This window comes from Perca fluviatilis, chromosome 6, assembly GCF_010015445.1.
Source record: "Perca fluviatilis chromosome 6, GENO_Pfluv_1.0, whole genome shotgun sequence".
NCBI classification, from domain to species: Eukaryota; Metazoa; Chordata; class Actinopteri; order Perciformes; family Percidae; genus Perca; species Perca fluviatilis.
Genome location: NC_053117.1, coordinates 23252904 through 23273839, shown reverse-complemented (window position 1 = coordinate 23273839; position 20936 = coordinate 23252904). Strand labels below are relative to the sequence as shown.

The window sequence follows — 20936 nt, the reverse complement described above, 5'->3', positions numbered from 1 at the left end:
CTCTGCGTGGAGCCTCCGCAGAACCATAAAACAGCCTTAATACTTTCATCTTTACAATGTCAAATGTTGCTCTCTGAGGGACATTTAAAATGACTGCACAATATTTTTGGTCATAGCTCAATATTTGAGATCTGTTCTTCTGATCAGCTTGGATTTTATACATTTAATATGATTCATTATAATGGCAAGGAGTCAATATCTGTGTAATTAAAATATTTACAATGTATTAGATTACATTTTTTACAATATCTTCAACATGACAGTGTATTTGCAGTTGTTAACTGGAAGTACACCCATTTTAGTTTTGCTTTGCTTTATTCACAGACCTTTCAGCTACATTAAATCATTGCGGTCACTTATATGTCAGCTTCAAGATGATCGATGCTTATTGTCTTGTTTATATACAATATCGACTACACAAAGGGACTAGAAAAATAGGAACTCATACAATGTAATACAGTCCAATAAAACAGCCTTGAAAGAAATACTTCCTCTGTGAAATGGAGAGGAGATGATTAAACTGGTAATTTTCTGGAGTCATAGTTTGTGGTGTTGTTGACTTGGATTGCATTATACTGAAAGTTGCTTCTAAAATTAAATTTCAAAGTCTTAACGTAAGGTGAATATCAGTTTCACAAAGGTAGTATTCATTGCAGGGCTTTTCTATTGGATTGTATTACTTTGTACAGCGGTCTCCATATATGTGGATGTCTGAGTCTATTTCTTGGGATTGGGCATCCAGGAGCCAGGCTGGAACGTGTTTGCAGTGCTGGTGGGGTCTTCGCTGATCTCCTGCTTGCCGAAGCTGGTCGTGGCTGCGTGGCCCTTGGCCACAGTCTTTGCAGGAGTCGCCACCAGACCCTCCTCATACTCCTTGGCCTGTAGGGCCAGTTCTTTCTCCTCCACTTCCTTGGCCTTCAGTTTAATGTGCTCCCTGTAAGAATCATTCTTCAGCAGCTCCTGTAAAATACACAAGTGGCGTGGCCGGTTAGCTCAGTTGGTAGAGCAGGTGCACATATACAGTATGGAGGTGTAATACCTCGACGCAGAAGGTCTAGGGTTCGAGTCTGACTTGAGATTTCCTGCATGTCAGCCCCCTCTCTCTCCCCTTTCATATCTAGCTGTTCTTTACATTAAAAGTTTGAAATGCCCCAAAAAAATCTTAAAAAAAAATAAATAAATATATATATATAAAAATATATAAAAACAATAATTCCTCATAATATAGTCAAATAACACAACCTGGATCCAGATAAGCAGCAGAAGATTGATGGATTAACCATTGAAACATTTATGAATTCAGTTTTTGCTGAAATCAACACTTCCCCATGATGAATCAATGAGCTTCCTACCTACTGGGGCTAGCAGTGTTTGCTGCAGGTTTGAGGGCCCTAACTGAAACTCCTCCTGCCATTGTCCCAACAAACCCATTTGTAATTTATAAAGTCTCCAAACGGCCCGCTACCACATGCAAAAGTTCTTATAAAAAATGTTACGGTCTTTTTTTCTTCTTTTTTCTGTATTCTTGCAGATAACCTGATATTAAATGTTGTAGTCTGTGACACCTTATATAAATGCTCAAAATCCTCTATTGAGGACATGCAAATTATTTTACAACACTGCCCACTATGGCTAATAAGATCAATTAAAAAGGGACAGATACCATAGTATACACGGAATGGCAAAATCTCTGACACTCAATATGTATCATCAGATCGCCCACCCCAACCAGACACGATCTACCAAGGTCTGTGGTGTTGGAAATGTTAAGGTGGCAGTTTCCTGAAGATTTGAGACAATCGAGTGTGACAACAAGATTACTTTATGGAACCTCCAAACTGTCTTGCAAAACTGAACCAGTGATAATCAACTACCTCTGTTTGTCTTAGAGAAAGGCCCAAAAAGTGAACTTCTCCCTATTTCAAAAGTAGAAGAGACATGGAGTTGCACTGGACAGCTTCCAGGAACAAATGTGTGTGTCTGTTCAGTATGAAGTAGGGCATTTACTAGAAAAAGAACAAGCGTGTTCAGTTAACCTATATTGGGCCAATAAACCCTGGTTAAAAATGTAGTGCTTGGAACGGATTGGTAAACCAACATGACAGGAGGCATTCACAATATAAACAACCATTCCAGCTCATGGAAACAATTATAATGTGAACATAGTCCACCAGTGGAAGAGTTACCCACTTGAGCCACAGCTAGTGTCCGGTGATGTTAGCCTCTCCCTAGCATGAGAAGCCAAAAAGGAAGGGAGGACTGGGCATAATGCTGTTGTGTGTTGGCAGAACTGAAGGACTGGAAAAGAGAGGGGAGAGCAGTGGGGAGGGAGACAAACATACTGAGCTGCTTTTCCAGCCTGTTAATGACAGGATTTATCCAATCAATTTATGTCGGCTTGGACCGGGAAGAGAGGGAGCGTGACAAGGGGTAGGGTAATGTGCTGGGAGTGAAGCCTTGGCCACATCAACACTGTCCAGCTGTCGATGGCAGCTATTGGGCAGACGCAAGGCAGAAAATTGGAAGAGAATGTTCTGGCAATAGAGGCAGGGGATGGCATTGGCCACTGGCAGGGAGAGAGGACAGAGATAGAAAGAGTGCCTGGGTACTGGCCTTCCAAGGGATTTCCTATAGACACACATTTTTCCGGCCAAATCATTTCCAGCATTCTCACATTTAAAGAGCAATAAACCCAGTGAGAGGTACACGAGGGGAAAAACGGCACTACTTCACTATTCCCATCTTGGATATTGCCAGAAATAAAAAAAAACACAAAAAGCATAGATGCAGGCTTTTGCTGGAAAAAAAGAAAAGTAAACTAGGACATGATATCAGTGAGCCCCCTTGTTCAGAGGCTGTCTTTGCTCTCCGCCTCGCCATCAATGCACTTCAGCTGCTGTTTATTTTAACACCTGTCCCCCAAAGTTCCTGGATTCAGTTCGAAACTGTAAGATAAAACAAATCAAAGCCTTTCCTCGCTATCTTTGCTTCTTTCCCTCCCTTGTAACCAGCCCCCTAGAGTCCAACCATCAGCACAGCGGGGAGGCTGGGGGTAGACGTACCTCGACGGAGGGGGGCTCCTTCCGTCTGCCTCGGATCCAAGCTGGAGGAGGAGAGAGGAGGAAAAAAGAAGAAGAGTGAGAACACCCACACAAACATACGCTGCACAAACAAAACCTGCAGTCATATTTAAAGGCTGCAGCTATAGCATCACCAACTTTCAGGGCACTACAGTAGCTTGGTGCAAAAACTAACCAAGCTAGTTGGGAAAATGTATCCAGGGTTTTTCACTTTGTTTTGGTTCATTTCAACTCAGCGAACTATCGGGAAACATGCAGCATGGTAGTAGTTATACACATGTTAACTCTAAACACTAATACTGCTTTAGTCTAGGCAGAGCAGGACCACGGAGTGCTGTGTCTCAGAAGAGACAGTGTGAATCTGCTCTGATCTTTGAATTTGAAAGTATACACTCTGTCATTCTCCATCAGTAGCTCTGTCCTTCTTTCTCCCCCTGAGTAGTAACTGTGTCTGTCTGTCATCTTTTTTTTTTTCTTTTTAAGGAGCTCTATTTTGGCTGAGCAGGCTGCACAGAAGAGCAGGTTAAAGGGAGCCAGAGAGAGAGAGAGAGAGATTTTCTAACTCTTCCTCCAGCTAGCGCAGGGATTGTGGGCCTCTTTTATCCCTTTCTTATTTGCATCCTGATGAAAATGCATGAGGGATGGGGCGAAGCAGGATGAGGGGTTTAAGGTGGATAAAGCCAGCCTGAGACAGAGGGAACAGTTTGTATCCAGTTGTAAGAAATTTGAAACACTATTTTATGATACGGGTGTATAACACCAGCAGAAGGCGTCTTTGATAAACTCATGAATACGCTTTTCCCAACCCCCATCTCGCAGTATGAAAAAAAGAAAAGAAAATCAATGGATTAGCCTAGGCCCCAATAGATGCAGCCATGAATTTGGTATTCCATTTTATTTGTGCAGCACTTTGTGTACTCTGCTAGGTAGCTCTCTTGTTAACATCGTCATCTATGCATGTTAGTGATAGTTAAAGCATGTAACAGTGATGCTGTGGTCCAGACTTACCGTCCCACTCCATCGGTATGCTGCCTTCTATATATTCATATTCGTTAGGATTGGCTGCCACTACCATCCGCTTGGCACGGACGAGCCTTCCTGGGAAACCACAAAGAAAAAAAAAAATGTAGAGAAAAAGATAGCAAGAGTGAGATAGAGATGCTCAACAATGATGCATACAAAACGCAAAGGAATACAAACACAAAGAGGCGCAGACACAATGCTCTCAGTCTCCTGCTCGCACAGACACACAGATACGGACAGACGCACAGACACACAAATACACAGAGGGATGACAGCACTGTGACAGGCCATGGATGATTACCTCGTGGCCCTCGGGCCCTTCTCCTCAGATCTCGCTGAGTGGCTCCAAATCTGGGCTAAGCCTTTATGCAAATCAGCCTCCCTTTAACCCAACCAACCACAGCCCCCCTCGCTCACAACCTCTTCCAATCACAGCACTCTGGCTAACAATGCCCTCCAAAATCAACATCAAGCCGAGCAGGAGACAAAAGAGGTCAGATATCACAGAGAACAGGAGAGGCACGAGCTGCGCGGAATATTAAGTGCTCCTTTCCCTATCTGTATACAGCACGACGCTCGCTAGCAGCAAGGCCACCGCCAATTATTTTGGTTGAATCTGCTGATTAGACAAGTTTGGCTGGCACACAATGACATGGAGACAGAGGTAGATTGGGGGGGGGCAGACAGAATGAGATGGAGAGAGTTAAAAAAGAGCTAGTTGTGTCTTTGTGTGGTTCTACAGAGCTTTAGACAGTGTTCACTAATAACAAGTGTTTCCATAGTTTCTCTTCGCAGGTAGCCGGATGTCCAACCATCGCTCCCATCCCTCTGAGAAATGATGAGGCAAGGAAGGAGGAGGTAGAAGGAGGGGGGGGGAAGAGAGAGAGAGAGAGAGAGAGAGAGAGAGAGAGAGAGAGAGAGAGAGAGAGAGAGAGAGAGAGAGAGAGAGAGAGAGAGAGAGAGAGATGATGCATGGCAAACATGGCTAGGAGAAGAGAAATGGATGGGCAAGGAAAACAACACGCTCCAAAACACAGACAATCTGTCAGGATTCCATCACCGTTTCTCCCCAGCTGACTGGACATGGACAAATGGAGGCAACACCCTCCATGCACACTGCAGACTGATGGCCTTAATGTTTACTTCAGCCATTACAGATAGCTACGGCACAGGGATGGATGAATGATGGAACTCAAAAGTGGTTAAGTGTGTGTATGGGAGGCGGTTTGCTTGTGCCTTCTTATTGAAAGTGTATCTGTATTCTTCCAACGAAGACAAAAACAGTTTTCGTGCATGTGCTGTTTTGTAATTATGCCTTATGAGGAGGATTCCTTTCCATACTTTATCCAGCCTATATAGTAATCAGGTCAGCTAATTAGGCTAGTATTGCTTTGGTTCCCACTAGATTGTCACTATAGGGCCTCACAGGCTCCAGCTCTGCAGCTTTAGTTTTCTGATATCCAGCTCTGACAAAAACACTGCATTCTCAGACTCTCACCATATCTGCAAAGCTGGCCCAGCAATGTGTAAAACACATCCTATGATCCTCACATTTGTTTACATGTATGCCTTAAAATGTCTTCTGAGAAACGGTTTCCTAGAAAATCCCCATGATAGCAGCACAAAAACAACTGCCAGCAAACAAAAGGCTGTGTTCTCTAGGCAATACTAACAAATACATTTAACAGGTATGCTAATTATAAACAGATCCTATCCATATATGCATTGGTGTGGGTGGCAGCAGACTGAAATGGTACAATTATGATACAGTCCCCATACGCAATGTGCTTAACTACAGCTAATGCCTAACTAATAAGCATAAAGAGAGGCACCCACTTTTTTCTCTGTCTATCTCTCTCCGCTAGGCTGCATCTCCCCCTCTCCTCTCTGTCACACTCCAGCATGGCTCTACTCTTGTCGTGTTGCTTTTGCAGCATGACTAAACCCCTTCCACCACGGCTTTTATCACTGGCTTTGAATAACAAATACAGTATGTACATATATTTATGAAACACGGTTGATCCTCCCACCACATACACATTGGGAGGAGGCTTGTCAGTCTGATTGGGGTGAATCTTGCTCTCTTTGGTAATCTCTGAGCTGGGACAACTGCAGAAAAACACACAGGCCAAGGCTCTATACTGTACCATTCTACAAATGTACTACCAAAGTTCAAAAGACATACACCCCTTCTCCCAAATCTTATAAACTCACAGGAGCTGAGACAACAATTAGTAAAAACAAATGTGAAAGATTTTGGAATTGGGCTGATGTCTTAAAGGAACACGCCGGCTTTAATTTAGCTTATTCACCGTAACCCCCAGAATTAGACAAGTCGATACATACCCTTCTCATCTCCATGCGTGCTGTAAAGCTGTCTGACGTCTCCAGCGGCATCAGCCCATAACAGAACAGGCAGGTGAATGGTTCCAGAAACCCTACTGCTCCGAATAAGTGACAAAATAACGCCAACATGTTCCTATTTACGTGTTGTGATTTTGTAGAGTCACAGCGTGTACAAAAAAACGTAACGATGAGCACACCCCCCTCTTCTAACCGTAAACAAACCGGGAACTATATTCTCAGGTGGGAAGAATATAGTACTTGGGCGGAGTGATATGCTCGCAGCAAGCCTGTCTGAGAATATAGTTCCCGGTTTGTTTACGGTTAGAAGATGGCTGTGTCTCATGTTACGTTGTTTTTTGTACACGCTGTGACTCTACAAATCACAACATGTAAATAGGAACATGTTGGCGATATTTTGTCACTTTTGTCATAATTCGGAGCAGTAGGCTAGTTGGAACCAGTTACCTGTAGGATCTGTGCTGGGCTAAGCTAATGGCTGTCAGACAGCGCTGCTACACGCACGGAGATGAGAAGGGTATGTATCGACTTGTCTAACTCTGGGGGTTACAGTGAATAAGCTAAATTCCCAATAAGTCGGCGTGTTCCTTTAAATAAGTGCTTACTTTGTTTGACCAACAGTAAAAAAAAAAGTTTTTACAATGACATAAATTGAAGAAAAGCATCAATAAACCATTCATATTTAAAAGCTATATATTATAGCATATAATATAGCATATTCAAATTACAAAATTACACAGAATGCAATCACAAAAAACAGACACCCAATCATTCATTCATTCATTTATATATATATATATATATATATATATATATATATAATCTCTTTTTTTCAAACTGTTGTTTAAACTGTGAACATTTAGTCTCTGAAATGACAAAAATAATGAGAACTGTCCATCACAAGCTACCAGGGTCCAAGGCGTTGTCTTAAAATCTTAAAGTCATGTTCATAAAGCTTGAAATCACAAATGTGTGTCAGCACACAACAAAGTTGCCTTCTTATTCTGTCTAAAAGTTTAATCCACAATAATTCAATAGGATTAATATGAATAATAATCAATGTGAATATTCAGCTTGAATGGAGGAATGCAATAGAAATCTCCCCATTAAGATTTAACCAGTAAATGTTTTTACTTTTATTTAAAAAAAATATTAGTCAAGATCAGTTGATTATCAATCAGTCACTACTTAATTTTTCTCACGATGGACTAACTGAATGATGTATAGGGCTGTAGCGATACACTCATCTCACGATACGATACACGATATTCAGCTCACGATACGATATATATCGCGATATTCAGCCAACGATACGATTCGATATAATTCGATACACTTACATCATTTTATGAAAGATTTAAAGGGGACAGAGTGATTTTGGTGACATCTTGTGAGTGTTCAATTTACTTGGATTTAATTAATTGAACTGAAAACATCAATTACACAATATATGTCTCTGACTGGACAGAGAATCTACAGCAGGGATCATCAACTACATTTTTTTCAGAATTTTTCTAAGCACTTTCAAATAAAGAAAATAAAATGAATTTATACCTAATACGCCTATTCTTATTCGAAATTTTCACTATCTTACTGAATTAATGCTACATTTTGTATGTATTAGAGTGAGCAAACTCCTAAAAAACATGGACACTCCATAATGATAACTGGCTCTTTAACTAGAAAAAGATCTCAGACTAGGAGGCAGTTCACTGAGGAGGGATGGTTAAAGTCTGTGATTATGGAAAAATTATTGTAGTATGCAGCATCCTGATTGGTGGAAAATGCTTGCAGAAAGAAAGGCTGTTGTCAGGTAAACATGTCACTGTCAAAGACGCTGAAGCGAAAAGTTGACGTGGAAAAGCCAAAAGCCCAGCTTTAATGATGAATGACTGATAAGCAGGCTATGCACTCGTCATGTATGCCTCATTTGCAATTAAACGGTGTTGTTTCAAAATAATACAACCAGCATCATCACTCGAACATAACGATCGCGTCATTCATGTGCATATTAAGTAGCTCCAGATTGTCCGCTTTAGCGGAGAGTTTGGTTTGTTCAGCCAGCAGTGAGGTTTATAAGAATTTGTCAAAATTTCCAGATTCCCGGCAACCTAAAATAAACAGTTAGACTACAAACCGACAGCTTTTGTTTTAGCTTGTTTGTAAAAATTTGCTATTTGCAGAGTAGAGCTGTGTTTGCGTAAAACAGCGCGGTGGACTGAGCAGATTGAAATATCGCTTTCTACATGTTTATGCTGGTCTACACAGGTGAGTGCATTGATAAGTATTGACTTTCTACTCACGAAGGTTTAATTGTAGCCTATTTACAGAAAAGAAACTAGCGTGAGTTCATCTTCCCCAGCGGCCGTTGGTAACTCTGTATCGTTCCCAGTCAGGTGCTGCGTGTTTTAACCTTTAACGCACACACATCTCGGCTCAGCTGTGTGTGTGGAGCTCGGGCATCGCTGTACAGAATCCCGGTATGTGAATAGAGATGTAAATACACGGGGCTGGGTTTTTGCTCTAAATGCTTGAAATGATAAATAACAGAACGCATTTTTTCCTCTTTACATTTTGTGAATTCATGATTATTGTGCGGGCCAGACTAAAAGCTTTGACGTTGGCTGCTCTACAGCGACACTAGCGGCTGGCTGACCAAATCGCTCTTCCTGCAACGTGAACGGGGTTAAACACGGGGGATTTGAATGGGATTTATGTATCGATACTCGCGGCTTAAAAATCGATACTTTCTTGGGGGAAAAAATATCGATTTATATCGCAGAATCGATAAAATTGCTCAGCCTTAATGATGTAGTCCTTAACGTTAGCTTCACATAACCTGTACACTGACAGTCAGCAAATTAGGAGTAAGCTATCTTTCTGCTTCACAGTTTCCAACCTCAGAGAGAGAGAGAGAGAGAGAGAGAGAGAGAGAGAGAGAAGAGAGAGAGAGAGAGAGAGAGAGAGAGAGAGAGAGAGAGAGAGAGAGAGAGAGAGAGAGAGAGAGAGCGCATGAAAGGTTAAGCTCTCCTTTGCACTCCTGTTTCTCATACCATAAAACCTACTTACTACCACACACACACACACACACACACACAACCCACATAGTGACGCAGGGGGGGGGACGCCTCCTACAACGTGAAGGACAAACCCAGCACTGCTGAGGAGGGGAGGGCGCAGGCAGAGGAATGAAATCCCACAGCATAAATATTCATGAGCCATCTCACCTGTCTGAGCGCGACTCATCTGTGAGCCTAGCTGTGGAACCAGAGGGAGGAGGGGAGAGGAAAAGGAAGGAAGGGAGGCGACAGGGAGGCAGGATGGGTGAGGGGTTGCCTTGGCAGCCAGATCGGGAGCCAATCAAACGTCAGATAGGCCTATCCTTCCCATTCGTTAGAATAAGACGTGATGCGCTCCGAGGGTTGCTCTTTGAACCCTGAACACATCCCGCTAAACTCCATCCCCTGCTTCAACACACACACACACACACACACACACACACACACACACACACACACACACACACACACACACACACACACACACACACACACACACACACACACACACACACACACACACACACACACACACACACACACACACACACACACACACACACAACCCCCAACTTCACACATCAGCTCCCAGGTGAGTGCTGCTGGGGGCGACCTGAGAGGTTTTTCACCTCCACAATGTCATTCCGGGGCGTCTTGAGCTGTCTCTTTCGCTGTGTGCCTGTCTCCTGCACTCCTGTCTTTGATTACAGAAGCAGATGTCAGGGGAACACACTTCTATTGGAGAGCCCTAAATCTCAGTACAAAAGAACAAAACAGGATGAGCTCCAACTGATGGACCTACGTCTCATGCTCCTCAACATCAACACCAACGTCTATTCTGTAAAACACCACGTCCACTTGTCTCTGAACAGATTGCATTGCACACAAACGCTCCCACTTGCAACAGCAGAAAGAGCCGCTTTCTCAGTCTCCATGACTGTGCGAGGTAAAGCAGTGAGTTTTAGACCCGACACTGTGGTGGAACAAAAAGCAGTCTTGAAGCAGGGAGCCCATCAGGCTGGTTTGACCCTAGTATATTCCTCTCCAGCTGAGCTGTGTGCCAGAGAGAGGGATGGGGGACCAATACCTGCATGGTAATGGACAGCTTTATGAGGATGGAGTGATCCGATAAGCATCAGTGATACAAGGGCAACCAGGTACCAATACCGACACCCTCTGCTGTCTCGCTCTCTCTCTTCCTCCAATCTCTTTCCCTGAAAAAATAAAAAATAAATGGAGGGGATGTGTGAGGCCTGTAACCATGGTTACCCATTAGCCCTGAGCCTAGTGACGCGGGATGAGGTTTAGAGGGAAAAGGCCAGCCGTTGTTTTGCATCAGTTCTGGTGAAAGGAGAAGCTTATAGGCGTAAAGTAGGCCTGCTGCTGTTCAGTTTTTTTTTTTTTTCAGCCCTCATTCTGTTTGTCCCTGTTGCTGTCGATCCCGCTGAGGCTTGAGCAACTCACGGCAGAACAGAGGAGAATAATTCATATAAAAAGTAATAACATGCTGAAAAGAATACTCTGATTTCCCCAGTGTGTTACTTTTAACTAAACGCAGGCGTACTTGAGGGTGGAAGGGATACTTTACCCACTTCCACTTAAGACCACCCATCCTCCACCCATCCTCTTGAAGTCTCTTTCCTGCCCGATGGGTTATAGAAAAGGACCGTGGCGAGCCAGGAAGTCAGCGTCCTTTGTGAAGCTGTGGAGCGGTGTGGACCCCTCACCCCCCCCACCCACCCACCCCCGCTCCTCTGAGACCCATACGTGTGATGTCCATACACCAAGCTGTCCACCCCTTTCTATTCACCTCCATCACTCTCATCCAACCCCCTTCCTTTTCCTTCCATTGCACCTTCAGTCCCCTAGTCCACTCTCTTCCTCCATTAACCTACCTCCACCTTCCCTCTCTCCCCCTCTGTCTGCCTGTTCGACCCACTCATTTCACTGTCTTTCTGTCAGAAATCCTCCTTTCACTTTCACTCTCTCCATTCTTCCCCCACTCTATAATTTCACCCCATATGTCAGCATCCCCCTTGTTCTTTGTCACTCACTTTCGATACCCCACTTTCTTCCACCCTCTGTGAATCTCCCTCGGCCTTATCTTTCCTTCCTTACTCCTAGCCTTATTTCTTTCTGCCTGTCTGCTTTATTAAAATATTCTGAATTGAATAAGCAGCGGCAGGCTCCAGGAGATGTCTGCTTTGTGTCGGTCTGTCTGTCAGTCTTTCTGGCTGAGTTTCTGACGGACAAGGAGCACCGAGGTGTCAAAACATCTCGCTAGCCATCTGACCAGAGAGAGACATGAATGCACTGGACAGCGAATCCCATCCACGCCAAATGGGAAAATTAATCTGATTAATATGTTGTCCTCCTTCTGTTGGCATCATCAACTGCCTAGGATCGCTCACCACAACATATTAACATAAAATGTGTAGGTTGTGAGACAGGTGGAGTCTGAAAGGGATACAGATACAGGTCATAGCGTTTCATAGACCTGCAAGATGCTAAAACTACTGATATTGGAGCTAGGCCCATTTATGATGCTCTACCATGAGAAATAAATGTGCCCGTTTCTCATTTTCAGCAGCAATCTTTTCAAATGCCTTTTTAATGAAGTAGTTAAGCCACTCAATGATGTTCCACCACAAACACATACAAATACACACTTGGCAAACAGTATGAAGCAAGATGAGCTAAACCCACTTGGTTTCCCTATAATGATTAAACAACCTTCATTTAAACCCCATGCATTGCAAAGCTGTTGATCAATTACCATGATTTACTGTAGCGGCTCTGGACATAGCCGTTCCACTGACTTGGTGTCCTACTGTAGGATAGACCTTCCTTCATCACACCCTGGGGATGACTTGTGGCAGAATAAACAGCCATTTGGACCCTCGTCTCTCTCCACTGTGACTCTTTCCATGGAAATATGCGGCTTGAATCAACGCTCTGATGACACAAAGCCATCTGTTGTTGTGTTAAGTGTGTTTGGGCATGAAGTGGAGAGAAAACACACTATCGCAGAATTTCTTCTCTTTTTTTAAAAACACAAAGCAGATACAAATGTGCATGCACACAGTGTGTAGTGGTTATGCCACACAAACACACGTACACAATCACAGATCCACACACTAATACAACACACACACACACACACACACACACACACACACACACACACACACACACACACACACACACACACACACACACACACACACACACACACACACACACACACACACACACACACACACACACACACACACACACACACACACACACACACACACACACACACACACCTCCTCCCTCAGTCCCCAGAGTCACCCATCCTGAAATAGCAGAACTGAGGCCTTTTCAGTTTTTCACTTCATAGAACAGAGCTGGGGAATCAAATAAATAATAGACAAAGAGAGAGGGATAGTGATAGGACGACAAGTCAATGCATCTTTTCTCTGCAACAGCGTGGCGCACCTCTGAAGAACCTCTGAATCCCTTCCATTCTCCACATAGTGGCGAGGACCAATAGATTAAAACTGCATGGCACACACTGCTAAAATGAATAGTGCTAAAAATACATCCTTTTCACAGTGACATGAAAGAAAACTGCCTTTCCCCTGTCCAGTATTGAGCAGCCATTGATTCCAAGACAAAGACTACACCTCCTCAAAGAGGTAAGAAAAATAGCAATCATACAGGCAATTATTTTCAAATGTGCCTGCAGCGGCCGATAATGTCAGTGCGCCTCGCTTCCTAAATAAAGGGAGGGAAGGCAGGCGTCAAAGCTGCAGGCCCGCTGCTGAAGACGAATGAGCCCATCCACAGAATGCTTTGCTTTCATCTGGGCAGCATGACATGGTGCCCCATGCAGTGTGAGGCAGAGCTGGGCCTGGGGGACAAACGCACACAGAAAGAGAGAAGAATATAGATTCTCTATTCAGCTCTATGGAGCGAACACCAAGGCAAAGACCTTCTAAAGACCAGTGGCCAGATTGCCAGTGGCTTGCTCTTGTAGCCCTGCCATAGACAACAATCACTGGGGCTCCACAGCCTATAGCATAGTTTTCTCTATGGGGCAGCAGCACACAGTAGGCCTCTTTAGCTGGACCTTTTCTAAAGACAGAGACAGACATTCTCCCTCTCTAGGCGTCTACTTCAGACTCAGGCCTTTTCATTTTGATGTGCAGCAGCATTTAAGGAGAGGGGATAGAAAGCTCTCTGCTGGGTCTAGCCTTCCACACTGCTGAACTACTCTAATGTTGTGAATAGAAATCTTCACTGGACTAGCTTCAAAGAAGGAGAATTGAGAGGCATCAATGAATAGGAAGGGGCAAGGGAAGGAAGGACTAACTACCTAAGGAGAAATCTGGGTAGTGGATGAGATCAGATAGGGCAGAGTGAGAGTCACATAAAACAAGCAGTCGCTTCCTTTTATTTTTCTGTCTTAGCAGCCATTAGTGTCCTCATACATAGCCTACCGCACACGGAATTGCTTACGCCCCAGTTTTCTAAAGTAAACAGATTGAGAGAGGTAGAAAATGGGAGTAGCAAAGCATGGCTAAAGGTAGGGGAGGGATTGACTGAACACTAGGGATGGACAAATGAATAGGCTAAGTAGGCAGAGTTGAGAGAGAGAGAGAGAGAGAGAAAAAAAAAAAAAAAAAAAAACAGAGAGAGAGAGAAAGCGAGAGAGAGCGAGAGACTCCTCACCTACTTCAACCACTACTCATGTGCTGCAGTGGAAAGCCCTGCGGTCCATGCCTTAAGGCCCTGAGCCCACGCTTGGCCTATCAGTTTAAGATCAAAAAGAACCCGCTTTAGCAAGACATATGGACTGAATAATGCATCTGCTTTATTTCCACAAGGCTGGATGGGGTGAGTGGCAGAGAAAAAGAGGAAAATGTGTGTGCCATATATTTCTATTTGTTTATTATGAACATACAGTATATAGAGTGTGTATGTGCTTGTCTGGCGTTAAGGAGTGTGTTTGTTCTTAAACAAGTTTTTCTACAGGCCAACAAGCCTCTCCACAGTGTCACTTTTGCACGATTGGGCAGCGAGTACAGTAGCCTGTAGCGTGCTAGAAAATGGGCTTCTGTGATGTCTCATTTGAATAGTCTGACAGCCAGGGGTGGAGGAGCAGCCTTGTAATGAATTATAAATACGAGGTGGGTGCAAGTTTCCCCCGCAAACTGCTGAGAAAAGGTGAAGCACAAAGTCAAGTTCAGACAGAAAGATACCAGGCTTGCAACCTGCCAGAGGTCGGTCCCTCTACAGCAAAGAAAAAAAACAGCTTGGTTTTACCCTCTGAGAAAAGTACCACTGAACGTATGCGTATGTGTAGTTTAGTTCCCATATAGTGTCTGGAATGGGAGTGAACTCTGCTCAGGCATAATAATTATGTCAAATATCATTAGGCAGGTCCATGGCTGGTCAACCAGGGCCACGTTCAGCCCCAACAAAACGTAGCAACACGTTTTTTAAAAACGGAAACATCCTTTTGCGTGTGCAAGCGCACTGCCTTTTTATTACGAGTTTACATGCACGTCTCTGCTGATTGGGTATCACTTGGGACGCAGCCAATCAACGAGAGAAACACCCACCAAACGAGAGAAAACATATCTCAAAGCGTTGCCGACCGTTCAGAGAAAACATGTTCAACACGGAAACCCTAGCAACACCGTGCACACCGTTTTGAGATTGAACCTGCCCCAGGAGTATCATGTTTGGAGCAGGCAAAGGGTGTGCTCTTTGACCTGTGACCCCTGACCTGTGGTCAATAGTCTGGGAAGGACCCCTGCTAATGATAATTGAAGGTGGTAAAGAGAGGGGAAAGTGAGATTAGCCTGGACTTTGCTTATGAGTTAAACTACGAAAGACAGAATTTACACACATTTAGTGCATTGCTATGTTTCCCCCTAAACAAGTTAATGTACAGGAGTGGATATGACACACACAGTCATTGGAGATTTGTGTGTTAATCGTCAGTATCTCCTTCTTGTAAACACCTTGCAAAAAACAAGTGTGCTGTGTTTTTCAAATTAAAAAAAGGCCATTGTGCCGGTGCCAGGATGCCACAAAACCTCCTTTGCATTTGCTGAGTCATTATAATGGCCTACAACTCTCCATTAATCCTATTCTAGACACACTTCTTAAAGACAGGACAACTGAAGAAGGACTCACAGTAAGTCCGGGCATTTAGTCGGCTAGGCCAACAAGCGTGTCCATGGCCTTCTCACAGTCAGAGACGGTTTGAAGGACACTATTGGCACACCACTATGGATTAGCGTGATGACACAGTTCTACTGCTTGGCTTGAGCGTTACAAACTATAGCATTGCCACCATGTCTCTGTAGGGATATGACCTCCTTCTAAATCCTCATCACAGACAAGTAATCACTTCATCTGTCACAGTAGAGGACTCTGTCCACTTTAAGGGCCAGTGACAGTGGAGCTGCAATAATTCTGCCCCCCAAAATGAGTGAAATCTTACATGCAGTGAGCTGCATTCAGTCCTAAACAATCTTATTAAAAACACTGAAAAGGGGAACGTTCTTAGTGAGGCGGTTGCTCCATCTAGTGGCGAGCTTTTTATGCTACAAGGTTGAAAAGGGTAAATGTAAAGTCATATCCGCAGCAACACATTTTAGGAAGAGAGAGCAGTGGTACATGCAAAATACACAATACACAGCTAGAAAATCTATATTTTTTTAACCAGAGTACAGTATCCGTAGCAAGCTATAACGCACTGGGTAAGAAAAGCTAAGTTTGGTGTCATCATAGTGAAAACAACCAGGGTCAGGGACAGAAAAAGGCTAAATTAAGTTTAATCGCTGCATTTAATAAAGCTATCTTCACGTGTCTGCAGGGCTCGAGATTGTATATAAATTCACGACTGGCTAATGTTAGCACAACAGGGCTTAATTTACCTGTCCATGTCTTCTGTTCTGGGATTAAGTAATATTTATTCCCCAAAGTATCTGTCCCGACGTGGTCGCGTGCTATTCCGAACGTACGCCGCAGAACTCCAGCAATTCTGTTCATCTTCACAGGACAACCCAAAGGATTTGGGCTGTATATCGTTTCCCTAGTTAGCTGTCTGCCTTCTCACTGGGTTGTTGTTTATGCAAGAGTTCATGGGTTGGGAAAAGAATGAATAAACTATTTAGTGATTGGACGGCTATACTTGACCAGCCAATCATTGCATTTGTTATAGAATGGACATTACGTTCCAACATGGCGGGCAATTGTATCGAGCTACTGCGAAGCTAAACGTTCAATTGCCAAAGCAAAGACAGCATATGAGATTTGGATATCGTATTTGGTATTACGGAGCTTTGGGTTCAATAAAATGCCTTGTTGGACGCGCGATATTTCAGTTTGGGTAAAAAACGTACTTCAGTGTAACGTTAACGTTAGCTAGTTAACATGATAGCCTTTGAGCTAGGTTAGTTAACGCTAGCATATATTGAACAATAGCTCTCAAATTAAGATCCTTGAAGCAATGTTGGGGTTTCTGACAGCAAGGCAGGCTGGTCTGGATGACCCTCTGCGACTGAGACGTGCTGAGTCAACGAGAAGGTGAGAGAGAATACCAGTAACGTTATCTCAACCAGAAAGGAAAACAAATAATGCAATCCAGGGGGCATAGGCTATGCATACCCATAGTTAACTAGCCAGCTACTCGGAGAGCTCGGTAACCTAAAATCTCAATACATGGAGTCACTCATTTTAGAATATATAAAGTTGTTCCATTGACAGTTTTGTGAAAAAATAAAAATAGAAAAATTGGCATGTGCTAGGATTTGAGAAGCTATAGCTAATGTTTGTAAATCACACAATTCAATTTGTATTTATAGTGTCGATTCATAATTTATGTCAGGACACTTTACCACACTATAATTTACAGAGACCCAACAATTCCCCCAAGAGCATGCATTTGGTGCGACAGCGGCCAGGAAAACAAACGACTCCTTTTAACAGGCAGAAACCTCGAACCTGACTCAAGGTGGGCGGCCTGCCTCGACCGGTTGGAGAGAGAGATTGAGAGAGTCAGAGTGATACAAATTTGACTTACAAATTTCCATTCCACTCCATTATAGACAGAATACCAGCTGAGATCAGTTGCATAGTTTTTTTAACCAGGGCAGCAGTTTTCAGATTACATTATGTGCTTACATAATTGCAAAAGGGTTCTCCAATGTTTTCTCAGTTAGCCTTTTAAAATGATATCAGATTGTAAACAGAATGTGCCTTTGGAACATTGGATGAATGGTTGCTGATAATGGCCAATGTAGATATTGCATTAAAGATCAGCCACTTCTTTCTACAACAGTCGAGAACCCTTTTGCAATTACCATATGTAAGCACATAATGTAATCTGAAAATCAATATATTAAATGAATGTCTGAATAGAATGAATGAAAGTTGAAATGGAATCTGACGTCATTGTCTGCCGCCATCTTGTGTTTTTTTGTGATTAATCCTAACCAAAGTGTGACACTAGGAGCAAATCAGCAATAAATCTATTGTCAGCAATTTTGAGCAATGAAGACATTATTAACACACTGGCAAATGCATGTACGGGCCAAAACACTGGTAACGGTGAGGTGTATTTTCATCCTATTTCATCTGATCATTCTATATAACATGTATTTGAGCTTTATCTGAACATTTATGACTGGTATCTAAGATTCGACCTCAACGGTAACCGTATCCAGTAGGTATGTAACAATGAATGAAAGCCAAATCGCGACACTCAGATCCACGAACCTGTGCTGCGGAGTGAGGAGGCAGAATCGCGACACACCCCTTCCAACTCCCAGAGTTATCCTTCCCATCCAGATCCAATGATACCACATCTTTAAATTACTATTAGTCGTTTTGGTGCCTTATCCCCTTTTTGTAAATTAAGCTAACAACGGATGCCTGGGTCTGTTTACAGACGGTTCAGTAAACTTCCGTTAGCATCCTTAGCACCGGAGTTAAGTGCTGACCGGGTTTGGATTGCTGTAATGATAGTGGCTGGCTGCTAGCTGGCTGGGGGCTGACTGTGGATGTGTCCCGGGGCCGGGGCTGTTGTCAGCTCTCATCCCGACTGAAGCCTTGCAGCGCCGGGAGAGTGAGGCAGACAGACAGGGGTGTGCTAGCTGGCTAAATTACCATTAGATTAGTCGTCTCTCTATACAGTTAACATTACTGATGAATTCGTGGGTTAGCCCAGAGTTGTTAACCGTGGTCAAAACAATCATACTAAAAATAACTGAGCTTGTTGAACAATGTTGTATGTTACCCACCAAGAATTAGCCAACCAGCACCTTTTATAGTAGGCACCAAAGCATTTTTCCTCTTCGGTCCCCCTACAGGTTGGAAGCGGAATTGTCCATTACTGTTACCATTACCATTATTCTTATGTCTCATTCGAATATTATTTTAAGGTACAAAAGAATCTTTGGTGTTGGATCAATTGATATTGAAATCAATAAATATATATTTTTATATATAAATATATTACTGTGTTGCAAAGTGGCATGTAATCAATGACAAAACGATGCCATGTGGCAAAAAAAAAGTTGTATTACGTTCATAATTATTTAGTATAACTCTCCTCCAACCTTAAAGGGTTGAACTTAAAGGGTAACGATTCAGTTTGTGATACGAACCGAATCGTGGCTTTGGTGTATCTTTACAGCGCTAGTATCCAGTACCGTTCTCCCAATGAAGAAGTTTATTCACTTTTTCATCGTGGAAGACCGAATGAAAGGAACTTCTCTGGTCAGGCAGGTCCCTTTCATCAGGCTAACGTCAACACACCTTTCATTCAATATGTTCAGACTTTCATTCAATATATTCAAGGTTCATTCAATATATTCAGACTTTCATTCAAAATATTCAGACTTTCATTCAATATATTCAAGGTTCATTCAATATATTCAGACTTTCATTCAAAATATTCAGACTTTCATTCAATATATTCAGACTTTAATTCAATATATTCAGACTTTCATTCAATATATTCAAGGTTGATTCAATATTCAGACTTTAATTCAATATATTCAAGGTTCATTCAATATTCAGACTTTCATTCAATATATTCAGACTTTAATTCAATATATTCAAGGTTCATTCAATATTCAGACTTTCATTCAATATATTCAAGGTTTATTCAAAATATTCAGACTTTCATTCAATATATTCAGACTTTCATTCAATATATTCAGAATAAGATTCATTCAGTATATTCAAACTTCCCATGTGTATAATAAAACCTTTTTATAAAACCTTTATTTTAAAAAAACTATATTTTTTTCTATCACAATAAATACTGTCAGAGAAAATATTGCACATAAACAAACAGGCAATTTACACTACAAACAATCACATCCCTACCTAAATATGCCGTCAAATATTAAATCATCTCCTACTACAGAACATAATGCATAATAGAGAGAAAAAAAAAAAAAAAAAAAAAAAAAAAAAAAAAAAAAAAAAAAAAAAAAAAAAAAAAAAAAAAAAAAAAAAAAAAAAAAAAGAGAGAGAGAGAGAGAGAGACTCACCTACTTCAACCACTACTCGTGCTGCAGTGGAAAGCCCTGCGGTCCATGCCTTGGCCTATCAGTTTAAGAAGAGAGGCACAGTAGAGGATGGATACCCGAACCGAGCCCATTGGGTACCGGGTTCGGACAGATATTTAGAAATGATGTTCGGGCTCGGTCACATCAGCGCGATAAGGCATTAAACATTTTAAATTTAAAAAAGTTTATTATGTAGGTGCGCGCCTGTGTTAACTTGTTGTCGCTTGTTGTCCCGTGTGCGCTGATGCGCTCATCTGTTGACGTATCCGAATGCCTTCCTACAGTTGCTTAATAAAAGCAGCCTTTCCACTCAAACAAACATGTGTCATTAGTATGAGAGTGTCGGGCTCGGGTTGGGCTCGGACATAAATATTTTAATGCCTATCGGGCTCGGCCGGGTTCGGACAGAAAAATGCGGCCCGATCCACACTCTAGTACACGGGAATAACAATAACTAAATAACTGCATTTGTGATTCACCAAATATCAACATGTATCAACAGTTAATTCTGTCAATTGGCTGAGTAGTAGGGATCGACTGATATGGAATTTTTTTAGTGCCGATACCAATTTTTGTTTTCCATCAGCCTTAGCCGATGACCGATACGGCTGTCGATTTACTTGAGCCGATAGGGCTTTTGCTCCCTCAATTTACATCATAAAAATCTAAACCCTGCCACACTGGATTTGTTTTCGAATCTGCTCTGCCATTTCTTTAAAAATAATAAACAAAAACACAGATCCGTGCCACTTCTGCAATCATCTTACATTCATTTGACCCAAATTATGTTTGCAATGTGCATCATGTGGATGGGTGCAGCGTCTCCA

General features: G+C 42.5%; 2 protein-coding genes across 3 annotated transcripts in view; one reads left to right on the top strand and one right to left on the bottom strand.

Moving 5' to 3' along the window:
• Positions 1-137: 137 nt before the first annotated feature.
• On the bottom strand, positions 138-16579 carry ndufaf2 (NADH:ubiquinone oxidoreductase complex assembly factor 2). The gene is made up of 4 exons (XM_039802625.1): positions 16465-16579; positions 4089-4178; positions 3063-3103; positions 138-960 (listed from the first exon to the last, which is right to left on the bottom strand). Exons 1-4 carry the CDS (start codon positions 16577-16579, stop codon positions 718-720), a joined length of 489 nt encoding a protein of 162 aa, XP_039658559.1. The 3' UTR covers positions 138-717.
• ercc8 (excision repair cross-complementation group 8) overlaps positions 14288-20936 on the top strand; it is a 22200-nt gene continuing 15551 nt past the window's right edge. The window contains exon 1 of one of the 2 annotated variants that reach the window (XM_039802623.1): positions 14288-14410. In XM_039802623.1, the coding sequence (XP_039658557.1) occupies positions 14406-14410 (5 nt within the window). In that variant the 5' untranslated portion in view covers positions 14288-14405. Of the gene's footprint in view, positions 14411-16671; positions 17117-20936 lie in introns of those variants that run through there. The other variant, XM_039802622.1, reaches the window with a different exon arrangement.